Here is a 13,657-nt window from a genome sequence, read left to right on the forward strand (position 1 = left end):
AGTCAGCCAAATTGCTAGATTACTGTCAAGATACGAGTCCAGATGGTATAAAAAAAGATAAAGAACAATAGTGACTGCATATTAGAGTAAGACCAATGTTTGGCCAAGTCTGTCCTTTCAACAATTTTAATATGCACAATAAGGGCATATCATGCATTCTAGGGACAGCTGTTTATTATTGCATGAAGTGTAAAAAAAGCTCAAATATATTTAAATGTAAAGGGAAGATTGTAAACTTGCTTATAATGTAATGATTCAGTGAGAAAACAATGAAATCGAAGCTTTAAGAATTATAAATCACATCAATACTGTATTTATATACTAATTGAAAGGTAAAATTATGTGTACCGGTATACATTGTTATTTTTTTTTTAATCTTTTCAGATATAGATGAATGTAAAGCTATTCCTGGTTTGTGTATTGGAGGAAAGTGTGTCAATACAATGGGGTCCTACTTATGTCAGTGTAGGGAAGGTCAGCGGGAGAATCCAATAACAAAAAAATGTGAAGGTAAGGTCAGATACACTAAAAACTTGCATTACTTTTATTCCTCTGCCATTAGACAAAAAGACATAAAGTTATAAACTTGTCCATCAGTACCTATGGCCCTATATATTTGTTTCCTTTTTCTAATTTATTTTGTCTCTATCAAAAAAACACAATTGCTTATTACCACAGATCACAGATTAAATTAAGAAATTGGGTGGCGTCACTTTCGCCGTTCATGAGTATGGTCCTTTTATGAATGGAAAAAATGCTGAATTTGCTATTTCAGCACTCTTACTTTACTTTGCCTCAGTCAAATGTTGTGAAAATGTCACACAATGCCTTACCATCAAACACAGATTAAGCGCAGATTTGGGCTGTGTCACTTTCACTTTTTTCAAGTTATTTCCCTTTATAAATGGAACAAGAATGTGTCCATAGTACACAGATGCCCCACTCGCACTATCATTTTCCATGTTCGGTGGACCGTGAAATTAGGGTCAAAACTTTAATTTGGAATTAAAATTAGAAAGATCATATCATAGGGAACATATGTACTAAGTTTCAAGTTGATTGGACTTCAACTTCATCAAAAACTACCTTGACCAAAAACTTTAACCTGAAGTGGGACAGACGGATGGACGAACAGACGAATGAACGAACAGGCGGAAGGACAGATGCACAGACCAGAAAACATAATGCCCCTATAGTATTGTAGGTGGGGCATAAAAATTGCTGAATATGCCGTATATTTACATCCGAGGCATCTGTTTCCCATTGAAACATTCTTCTTTTATTTAGCACATGAAGTCAATGATATCACAGTGACATTATTACAGAGATAATCTATGTTCTTTCCTGAACATCATATATATATGATCAAATGGCCAAGTAATGTAGCTTCCTTTTACATGAACTCTAGGTCAATGAGTCACTTTTGAAGGAAATTGATGTAATTTTGCAGTATTTAGCTTATGTTTTGACTGTCTTCATTAAGAAAATGTTGCCATGTCTGAAAATCAGTCTTGTCATAAAATTACTCTAAATTTATTACTCTTTTCAGTAACTTATCCATCAATGTTTTACTGGGGTGATTTATTAATTTGTGATTCATAAAAAAAAATGTAGCATACCCACATTACTGTATGTTTTTCTTTCATTTTAGATTTAAATGAATGCCAACAAAATCCAAATGCTTGTACTAATGGCCAGTGTATCAATACAGAGGGTAGCTACTTCTGTAGATGTAATCCTGGGTTTGAGTTGACAGCCGATAGAACACAATGTCTTGGTAAGGAAGATAAATTAATTTTTGTGTAATATATATAACAATCTCTTCTGGCTTACATCAAGGTATCATGCTATCCCTCTTTCAGGTTTTCTTTAAATTTAAGATAGTTTCTTATGTAAAAATGATCTGATACCTCGAAATGTCATCACACAAAATTGGGATGGCATCAAGTAATCAGGTGAATTTCATGCTCAGATACTCAAATGAATACTCTGAAATTGTCAACAAGGGATACCTTCAAATTACAGAGTTCTGTCAAGGAATATTCACTCCTTAAAAAAATGTTTTGCTATGAAATCCAAATGACAATTTATTGTTTTATAATATACTTTAGCTACTGGCATTATAGTCACTCAGTGATTAAATTAATGTTTAGCAATTTCAAAGAAATTACAATTGAAATGACTACATTGTATTGATTTTGTTCTTCTGAAGAGCTTTTCTGAAATCTTTGCAAGGAATGCTCAAAACCCAAATATTTAAAAGCAATTGAAGTGTTGAACCTACATACCTGAAAAACTATGTAAGGGCTATTCCAGAAAAAAATGTATGGGGGGGGGGGGGGGGGGGTGGAAGGCAGTTTTTGTCAGCACCCGCCACCCAGACATTTGTAATTGAGAACTATAGTGCATTATAGTGTTGACAAGTTGCTCTGATACCCATCACCCATGTATTGTTAATATAATGTGCCTTTCAACCCCCCATACATTTTTTTCTGGAATAGCCCTAACTAAAATGGACCTAAATGATTAATTTATATGTCTTTTTTATTCAGCTATTCTGAGAAAGTATTGTTTCGGCAGAGTCTCTGGTTCCAGATGTACTGACAGAATGTCCAGTTTGTTATCTTTAGCTGACTGTTGTTGTGGGGCAGGGAGAGGGTGGGGAGATTCAGAACAGTGTATGCAATGTCCACCATCAGGAACTCGTAAGTTAAATCCAGTAGCTTTTGTTGTTTGTTTTTCCATGTAAAGGAATTTAGATACTTATGATATATATGTTAACTTTAAGAAACAAAGTGAAATCGCTCATTTGGTAAACTGGTTGAGGGATTCTTCCTAGTTAATTTCAATTTGTGTATAAATTCTGATCCAAAATGTAAAAAAAAGTTGTGAGTCTTTAAAGAAAGTCTTCAAGTATTGATTAAACTTGTGAATATAAATTCAAGCAGTTTTTGACTGATTTCACAATGAAAAAAAAAAATATCCTTGAAATATGGTCAGTGCAAATTCACTTAATAAGATAATGTCAAAATCTAGAGTATTTCATTGTGACCCTTTTTTGAAAATGTTGGAAGAGGGATTTATTGTTTTATTTTTGTTTGTTTATTAAACAAGACTTTTAATAAACTTTATTTATTCCTGACACTTGAATATAAAATTTAAAGTTTTTTTTTAATAGCAGATGAAATTAAGGATTATGAAATATCATACTATTTTCAAGAAATAAAGAATACCAAAAAATAGACCTGTATAACGGAGAAAAATAGCTTAGAAATATATGTTGGTATTATGATGCTTAGAGCATGTAGACAGAGTTCGTGAAAAGTTTCAGTCCTCATGTTTTTACCACCAAAATTTTGCGTAGGACTGACACAATTTTAGTATTTTTCAATAGAACTAATAGCTATAGGTTTTCTTCAAGGACCACCAGGGGAAAAAAGATTTCGCGAACTCTGTGTAGAGCATACATAATTTATTCCAACATTTTTTTCTTCCCTTTAATGCATCATCTTTGAATATGACATAAATCTGCAATTTGTGTGATCTGAGTTTGAGCTACTGAAGTGTGTTAGTGATATGAACTTGAATGCAGGTTAAACAGTTAAGATGAATGTATTTATGCATTTTTCTTTGAAAAATAGATAAACCCATATTTTTGTGGCATGCACAGTTATACTAAAATGAATTTTGTTTTTGATCTGACTATTTTACGTTGATAAATGCTTCTCATCAAATTTAACTTGCCTTTTAAAATATTTCAGCTGAATACCAGTAGTAATGACTACTAATGAAAACCGATTTCTGATAGAAATTTACTTGCTTTTTAAATATTTCAGCTGGATACCAGGAGTTATGTAGACCTGTTTCTGATAGAATTTTACATGTTTTAAATATTTCACCTGGATACCAGGAGTTATGTAGACCTGTTTCTGATAGAATTTTACATGTTTTAAATATTTCAGCTGGATACCAGGAGTTATGTAGACCTGTTTCTGATAGAATTTTACATGTTTTAAATATTTCAGCTGGATACCAGGAGTTATGCAGACTAGGAGGTAACAGTACACAATCAGTAAATGAATGCAGGATATTATTGAACCTATGTGACAATGGAGTATGTGTAGATACACCAGATGGGTACAGATGTGATTGTAATGTTGGATACAGACCTGATTCAGCAGGACATAGGTGTACAGGTAAATTTATCATTGACTTAATTAATGTGATTGTAACGTTGGATACAGACCAGATTCAGCCAGACATAGGTGTACAGGTAAATTTATCATTGACTTAATTAATGTGATTGTAACGTTGGATACAGACCAGATTCAGCAGGACATAGGTGTACAGGTAAATTTATCATTGACTTAATTAATGTGATTGTAACGTTGGATACAGACCTGATTCAGCAGGACATAGGTGTACAGGTAAATTAATCATTGACTTAATTAATGTGATTGTAACGTTGGATACAGACCAGATTCAGCAGGACATAGGTGTACAGGTAAATTAATCATTGACTTAATTAATGTGATTGTAACGTTGGATACAGACCTGATTCAGCAGGACATAGGTGTACATTGGATACAGACCTGATTCAGCAGGACATAGGTGTACAGGTAAATTAATCATTGACTTAATTAATGTGATTGTAACGTTGGATACAGACCAGATTCAGCAGGTAAATTTATCATTGACTTAATTAATGTGATTGTAACGTTGGATACAGACCTGATTCAGCAGGACATAGGTGTACAGGTAAATTTATCATTGACTTAATTAATGTGATTGTAACGTTGGATACAGACCTGATTCAGCAGGACATAGGTGTACAGGTAAATTTATCGTTGACTTAATTAATGTGATTGTAACGTTGGATACAGACCTGATTCTGCAGGACATAGGTGTACAGGTAAATTTATCATTGACTTAATTAATGTGATTGTAACGTTGGATACAGACGAGATTCAGCAGGACATAGGTGTACAGGTAAATTAAGAGATTTATAGAACTGTATTGTATTTTAACTTTTTACGGACATCCATCGATGTTTTACTGTCACAAATTTAGTTTACCTGGCTACAGGTAAAGGAGACGGATAAACAGGTATTTGTGACAGTAAAACTACTGATTGATCCCACAAAGCTTCAAATACAATTCAGTTATCTAAATTCTAATACAAAACAAGTTCGTAATCTAAATTTCAAGCATTATTTCAGTGTAAAATCTTCATTAAAGAAAATTCTGCGAAAAGATGTAATCTTCTTTAGTCCCTAAACTAGGTGATGTCATAGGTATGCTTCTGGCATCAAACATAAACACAGGGCGTTTTCTGGCTTCTGTGCCGCTTCAGCATGTAATAAAAATTGATAAAAAGAAGATTTTTAGGTGCAACATGTGAGTTTTTTGGCTTATTATTGTAGAAATTACATGTCAATACATTCAGCAATTCAAAATGTCGGCTTCCTTAGTAACAGACAAGGAGATAGAGAATTTTACGCTAACTGTCATCCAATCAGAACCATTGATACAAAATAATTGCTTTAGAATTAATCATTTACTTAATTAATGTGATTGTAAAGTTGTATACAGACAAGATTCGGTAGGACATAGGTGTACAAGTAAATTTGTCATTAACTAAATTGATGCGATCGTAACTTTGGATACAGACTGCCCTGAAAACATAGTGTTGAAAGTGCCATTAAACACCAATTAATCAATGTTAGGAAGTAACATCAGTCATAACTTCAAGGCTCAGGCATTATAAAAAATATTTCAAATTATTAAAAATTGTGTATTATATATTATTTAATTGGCTTGTAAGTCAAATGAATGAAAATTTTAATTAAAAAATTCATGTTTACAGACATAAATGAATGTCAAGAAAGAAGAGGACTATGTAGGAATGGGAGATGTAGGAACACACCTGGAGGCTTCACATGTGATTGTAACACTGGTTATGTCCTGTCAAAGGATGGAACTTACTGCACAGGTATTATAATATTCTGGGTTACCTGCTAGTAGAGCAATATTTGGTGGGCTAGGGTTTGGTTTACAAGTTGAATTTTATTTGTTGATAAAAATGAATTATACTTCAAGAGATTGGAAGAAAAAAATATCTAGATATCGGTTGTATTGTCCTCTTGAAAAAAGTTATATACCTACATGTATGTAGGTACTGATGATACAAATGGAATACTAAAATTTTATTTATAAAAGATAAGTTATTAATAACTAATTTAACTAAGTCACCTATTGTAAATTTCTGCTCTTCTCTGACACAAATTTTCCTTTCTGTTTATTTTAGACATGAATGAATGTGCAACAACAAGGATGTGTCCTAATGGTCGTTGTGTAAATATGAATGGTGGTTACAAATGTGAATGTAACCCTGGATTTAGACAGTCACTCAACCAAATGATCTGCTATGGTAAGATTCTGATTTAAAAATATTCATGATATTTTTTTTTCATTTCTTTCCAGATTCAGCAAGATGATGGATTTAATTGAAATTTTCCTTTTGAAGACAGCATCCTCCTTTTTGCTGTTTGGTAGATGCCATATTGAGTGAATTGTTACAGACACAAGACTACATAAAATTTGAATGAACAATTTAGAAATAAGATTTGGTATGAATGTGAAGTGAGACAACTCTTACCAGAAATCAAATGACCTAGGCCTAGAAGTTTGCAAATATAGGTCATAAAAGTCTTTTAAAATTGGAGATTGGTGTTTAATGATAAACATTGAGACAACTATCCACCACTGGTTAAGGACAAGGATGTTACAGTATGACCTTCAATAATGAGCAATCTACATACCATATAGCATTAGTATTATAGGTCCTGTTAAAGATTTCAGTTGAAAAACATGTCGGAGTTTATTTGAATTTACTGCTTAGAAACAATAAAACTTGCAAACCTAATGAGTACAAAATTACCCAATATACACTTGATTGATCGATTGGAATTGAATTTAATATTGACAATTTGATCCAAGCTATTATATTTTTCAGATATTGATGAATGTAATGAAAATGGAAAACTATGTATAAATGGTCAGTGTGAAAACACAGTGGGATCCTATAGATGTATATGTGATAGAGGTTTCCAACTTTCTCCTGATGGAGCATACTGTCTTGGTAAGTATTGTAGTGTCAAATGAAAAATCAGTTATCATGGTCAAAGGGTATGGCACTGATTTATATAAGATTTTGCATACAACTTTAAAATGTAGTTTATGATGAAGTTGATGACTGATCAGCTTGAAATTTAGTATACATGTTCTCTATGATATGATCCTTTAAATTTTAATGCCAAATTAGAGTTTTTACCCCAATTTCATGGTCCACTGAACATAGACAATGACAGTTCGAGTGGGGCATCTGTTTACCAGGGACACTTTCTTGTTGTTTTAATTTTGAAAAAGAAAGTGTTGTGTGTTCTTATTTTTCTTTCTATTTTATCTTAAACTTAGACAAACTGCATACCTTTTGTGTCTATCTCAAACTTTATTAATAGTTCACATGTTTTAACTTGAAATAATTTGTTTTATAGATTATAATGAATGTGCCAAGTCTGGGATGTGTACTCATGGTAAATGTGTGAATATGAATGGTGGTTACATGTGTATCTGTAATCCAGGATTTGTTGCTGCACCTGATGGAAAAGTGTGCATTGGTAAATAGCTGAGTATATACTGTATATTATCATCATTTAAAAGATACTTTATAATGGCGGTACATACTGTTCTTGTAAATGCAGATTCCAAATAATTGTTAAATTTTTACATAAAAAAAAACAAAATTAGCATAGGAAATCAGCCAAAAAAATCTGTGTAATTACAACAATGTTAGTTCTTTCAAAAACCTTTGATTTACTTTCAAAAGCCTAGTGATGATTAAAAAAATTAAATACAGAGGATTATTTTACTTATTTTTACATTAAGAAAAAAGTGTGTCTCGGATTTCAATACAAATTGTTCTATCAAAATAAAAAAGAAATACCTAAAATTTGGGTATTCATTATTAATGCATTTCAAGCATTGTATATAAAACCACTTTGGTAAACATGTGGTAAAGGATCATATGAAGATGAAAATTTATATATTGACATATTTGTCACAAACAAGTTATGAAAACCAATCAGGAAGCTTATTTATTTCTTTTATGCATCATATGATATTTTGATTCCATAGTTTCTAAAATATTCTTGTTAATAAAACACTGAATTGGCTAGATAACAGACTAGAAAACAGTTGAAAACTCACAAAATTTAAGATTTCTAAGTAGTTTAAACAATTACAGCAGTATTATTTAATGATTATGTGTATTATAGATGTAGATGAATGTGACAGAAATCCATGTGTTAATGGAATCTGTATAAATAACCAAGGAAGTTTTCGATGTGAATGTCCAGAGAGCTTCCAACTACAGACTGATGGCAGAACTTGCTTAGGTATTTATGATAGATGTAAAAACTTTTACATTTAAGAGAAGAAGGAGGGGAAAGAATGGATATCTCCTCTCCTCTTGTCCATTTCATAAATATACATTCAGAAAGAATAATGATGATTTTGATAATAAAAAAATAACCGTAGAATTCAAGTAAATAACAAACATATTAAACTTGCAAATCCTTTTACATACAAAATGGTTTGAATAATCTAATAGAATATAAAACTGAAAATAAAAATGGAGAATATGTCAATGAGACAACAATAGGACCAAAAAGCAGAAAACAGCGGAAGTCCACCAATGGGTCTTCAACGCAGTGAGAAAATCCAGCACCAAGGATATATATGATAATTCATAGATACTCATTATTGTGCAATAAGTAAATAAAGGCCCTTCTTAATTTTTTTTTTACATATATATATTTCATGATTTAAATCGGAATTTATTAAATTCCAGATGTGAAGACAGATATATGTTACCAAGACAAGAAGAGAGGTGTGTGTATATTGCCCCTTCCACGGCCAATGACAAGATCCATGTGTTGCTGCACAGATATCAGTTCAGCCCTTTATAAAAGATGGGGTGCTGCATGTGAAATTTGTCCATTGACAGGAACCCCACAATATAAACAATTGTGTGATGCTCTGCCAGATACAGGTAAACTACCAAATATGAATAGAATCACTTGCTAGCTTATTTATTTTACATTTTATGTTTATTATTGTCATACTGCTCCTGGTTATTTTAGCCATGTTGTTCTTAAAGGATTTAAAGCTTTTGAATTAATAAATTGTGGGACATTGCATTTTCTCTATAATCCACCATGCATTTATTTCTGGAACAATCCTAATCAGTTCACGAATTAGTTTTTCTTAAATCTTTGAAATTGCCTGAATTACTAGTTTGATTTCACTTTACATCATCTTTAAGGAAAGAAAAAATTTCAACAAAGAAATTTTTATGCCCCACCTACGATAGTAGAGGGGCATTATGTTTTCTGGTCTGTGCGTCCGTCCGTCCGTCCGTTTGTCCGTCCGTCCGTTCGTCCATCCGTCCGTCCGTCTGTCCCGCTCCAGGTTAAAGTTTTTGGTCAAGGTAGTTTTTGATGAAGTTGAAGTCCAATCGACTTCAAACTTAGTACACATGTTCCCTATGATATGATCTTTCTAATTTTAATGCCAAATTAGAGTTTTTACCCCAATTTCATGGTCCATTGAACATGGAAAATGATAGTGCGAGTGGGGCATTCGTGTACTGAGGACACATTCTTGTTTGACTTCATCCATCTCTATTTAAATTATTATAAGAAAAAAAAGGCAAAAACTGAAGAAATTTATCACACAAGCTGATGTATTCAGATTGAATAATGCAAAACAGATTTAAAAAATGAAAAAAAACCCACTTTATACATTCTATTCATTGTAAGCACTTTTCATGGATTAACCTTCTTCAGGAACGCTCTAAACCAAAAAATTGAAACCCAAAGATTCATACAAATTGAAGCATGTGAAGAGCTATATCACAAAAAGGGACCTCTAAATAATATCAAAATCCATCTTCTGTCAACTTTGCCTTAAGGAGTTTGAACTTTGAGTAATTTCGTAATAAATGGAAATTTAAAAAAAAAAGTATGAAATAAATCATGCCAATACTGTTTTATAAATTGTTTGAAATTGAATTTATTCATATAAGAATTTTTAACTACAATTTTGTGTGCTTAAATCAGTAGTATTTAATTTACAGATGTGAATGAATGTGCAATGAATCCAGAGATATGCCAGAATGGAGCATGTGAAAACTTAGACGGGTCTTATAGATGTATCTGTAACCCTGGTTATCAAGTAGACCAGTCTGGTAAAAGATGTCAAGGTTAGTAAAACATTATTTTCAAAACATTTAATTTTGGAATTACACTTTCTCATGATTGGCTGAAAGTTTCTTATCTATCAGCTCATAGAAAAAAAGTTTGTTATGTGGCTGAGACATCATCAACAATTTTGTCATGATTTACTCCTTAAAAATGGAATTAATAATTGTAATATTTTTTTCTGTCAAATTGAAATAGCTTAAAATTGAAGTGCACACTTTTATAATACCCACTACACAGGTTATTCAGTGTGCACAATATTTTTGTTTTTCTTCATAACTATAGACAGAATAAATATTTCAGTCATGTAGACCAGTCTTGTGAAAGATGTTTAGGCAAGATCATTATCATAGATATATACAAAACCAAATTAAACTTTGAAGTTAAAATAGAATTGATATTATTGAAGATTTACATGTTATAAATACATGCTTTTCTTTTCATGTTAACTTTGTTATGAAAATAGAATTGATATATATTCTAGATTTTCATCTTATACTTGCTTTTCATTTCATGTAAATGTTCTTATAAAAATAGAATTGATATATATTATGTCTATTGAAGATTTTCATCTTAAACATACAACATCATCAACTTTAGTATACAGCTTTGATTTTAAGAATTTAATGAAATGAATTAGTTTTTAAAAGATCTTAATCACTGTTAGCATCATGTTAGTTTAACAGGCTGTTGATTGACATGACAGACTTAAAAGCTGCAAGGAATTTAAGATAAGAATAAAATAACAAAACACCAAACTCCATGTAAAATTTTAAATGAAAAGTCATTTAGAAATGGCTCAATAAATTTTAAATTTAAGTGTCTGATGAACTTTGAATTAAACGCAAAGTTCATACAAATGTGAATAAAGCTAAAACTCTTTGAATTGGACATACAAGAACATTGAATGGTTTATTTGTATTGATAGAAAAGAATCAATTGTACATGTGTATACTTCAACAAGATTCTATAATAATATAAAATAAATATAATAAACCAGTTGTTGGCATGACACGGGTTATGTTCTTCTCATATATGTTATGATGGTATGATACTAAACCCCTCACGGGGAGGATTGTGCCTGATATTGATATGATGAAGACATAATTTTTCAATCAGTTTAATTGAAGTCCGCAGCTGGCATGTTAGTTAACTGCTAGTAGTCTGATGTTATTTATGTATTATTGTCATTTTGTTTACTGTGGATTCATTAATATTCGTTGGATACCAATTTTCGTGGATTTCGTGGGTACATGATAACCACGAATTTAAATGTTCAACGAAACGTAAATGTCCTATATGCTTTGTATGCAGATATTGGCATAACCACGAAATCAAATATCCACGAAAATGCAATTTTTCGTCAATCCACGAAAATTGATACCCACGAAAATAAATGAATCCACAGTATTTTCTTTGGTTACATCTTCTGACATCAGACTCGGACTTCTATTGAACTGAATTTTAATGTGCGTATTGTTATGCGTTTACTTTTCTGCATTGACTAGAGGTACAGGGGAAGATCTCACAAACATGTTTAACCCCGCCGCATTTTTGCGCCTGTCCCAAGTCAGGAGACTCTGGCCTTTGTTAGTCTTGTATTATTTTAACTTTTAGTTTCTTGTGTACTATTTGGAGTTAAGAATGGTGTTCATTATCACTGAACCAGTATATTTTTGTTTAGGGGCCAGCTGAGGGATGCCTCCGGGTGCGAGAATTTCTCGTTGCATTGAAGACCTGTTGGTGACCTTCTGCTGTTGTCTGCTGTCTAGTCGGGTTGTTGTGTCTTTTTGGCACATTTCCCATTTCCATTCTCAATTTTATTTTAATTTTATAGTTATACAGAATAATTTTGATGCAGATGATTTCTGTAAAGCCATTTTAATTGAAAATTTAGGTTGTTTACTAGAAACTGGTTATTAATATAACTGTTTCATTTCAGATATTAATGAATGTCAAACATACCCTCATTTCTGTACTGGTGGACAATGTAGGAATACAGAGGGAAGCTACACTTGTACTTGTCCTACTGGGTATAGATTTAATCCAGACCGATCTTCTTGTCAAGGTATTGTACTGAACACATTACTGAAAACATTGTTATTTCTTGTGCCAGAATAAAGAATTGACAATCATAATGTACTTGGTTGTACCAAAAAGTATGGGCATTTGAAAACAAAAAACACAATTTGTATGATAAAAAAAAAGAACTTGCCAAAACTGAACAAAACTATTGATTTTTAAAAAGTTATGTTTTAAGGAATGAATGTGGATTGAGTATAATAGATTTATGTTAAGCCTAGATAGAGTAGCATATATTTGAGCAACAATTTCAGCACATGCACCCATTGAATCCTTTGAGAAAATCCAATCAGAAACATACCATTTCCTTATAAGATAATTTATCAACAACTCAAATTGAATTCTTAATTGTACATATAATACAATCTTTCATTCCTTTTTTACTCTATTTTTTTAAATTGTAATTATCTAATATAAAAAAGGACATGTGGTATGATTGCCAATGAGACAACTATCCACAAAAGACCAAAATGACAGAGACATTAACAACTATAGGTCACCGTACGGCTTTCAACAATGAGCAAAGCCCATACCGCATAGTGAGTTTTAAAAGGCCCCGATAAGACAATGTAAAACAATTCAAACGAGAAAACTAACGGCCTTATTTATGTAAAAAAAAATGAACGATTTATATTGACTTTCTTAATATTTAGTTTTTTTTTTGTGTTGTTACAGATATAAATGAATGTGTTGAGAGTAAACCCTGTATAGATGCTCGTTGTACAAACACTCCAGGAAGTTTTAAATGTGACTGTACTAATCCAGGGATGAGATTAGACTCCACTGGCAGAATATGTATAGGTAAAATTTAAGAAATGATTCTTTCATGATATGCTCTATGCTCATTTTATCATAGGTAGGGATTACATTTCAATTTGTCGATATTTACAGAGTGAAATGCACGTTATTCTTGAGCATAGAACAGGAAATAAAAGAATTATTTTTATTTTTTCAATTATTTTTATTTAAAAGGAAATTTTTAAAATTCCTAGTTTATGCTTTTGTAAAACAGTGTCATAATAGAAAATAATTGTATTGAATTTAAGTTGTTGAAAATATAAAATTAATTCTTATTTTCAATGCTAGAACAAAACACCTTATCACTATTTGGAATCTGTTACGGTTGACCTGAGAATCTTCCCGCTGTTGACGTCATACAACAATCACTTTTCTATTGTGGCGTCAGCTATTTGTATTATGATGTTAAACTTTTACTGGAACCTTTGTGATGTCCAGTAATGGCAGACAAATAA

At 31.7% G+C, this 13,657-nt stretch overlaps 1 protein-coding gene across 1 annotated transcript in view; it reads left to right on the forward strand.

The window, feature by feature from the left end:
• LOC139520242 (fibrillin-2-like) overlaps positions 1-13,657 on the forward strand; it is a 91,509-nt gene that overhangs the window by 29,564 nt on the left and 48,288 nt on the right. The window contains exons 6-18 of the mRNA XM_071312727.1: positions 385-510; positions 1,652-1,777; positions 2,553-2,705; positions 4,026-4,196; positions 5,867-5,992; positions 6,308-6,430; positions 7,016-7,141; positions 7,557-7,679; positions 8,337-8,456; positions 8,912-9,112; positions 10,199-10,324; positions 12,265-12,390; positions 13,080-13,205. Coding sequence (XP_071168828.1) covers positions 385-510; positions 1,652-1,777; positions 2,553-2,705; positions 4,026-4,196; positions 5,867-5,992; positions 6,308-6,430; positions 7,016-7,141; positions 7,557-7,679; positions 8,337-8,456; positions 8,912-9,112; positions 10,199-10,324; positions 12,265-12,390; positions 13,080-13,205 — 1,773 coding nt within the window. The remainder of the gene's footprint in view (positions 1-384; positions 511-1,651; positions 1,778-2,552; positions 2,706-4,025; positions 4,197-5,866; positions 5,993-6,307; positions 6,431-7,015; positions 7,142-7,556; positions 7,680-8,336; positions 8,457-8,911; positions 9,113-10,198; positions 10,325-12,264; positions 12,391-13,079; positions 13,206-13,657) is intronic.

This window comes from Mytilus edulis, chromosome 4, assembly GCF_963676685.1.
Source record: "Mytilus edulis chromosome 4, xbMytEdul2.2, whole genome shotgun sequence".
NCBI classification, from domain to species: Eukaryota; Metazoa; Mollusca; class Bivalvia; order Mytilida; family Mytilidae; genus Mytilus; species Mytilus edulis.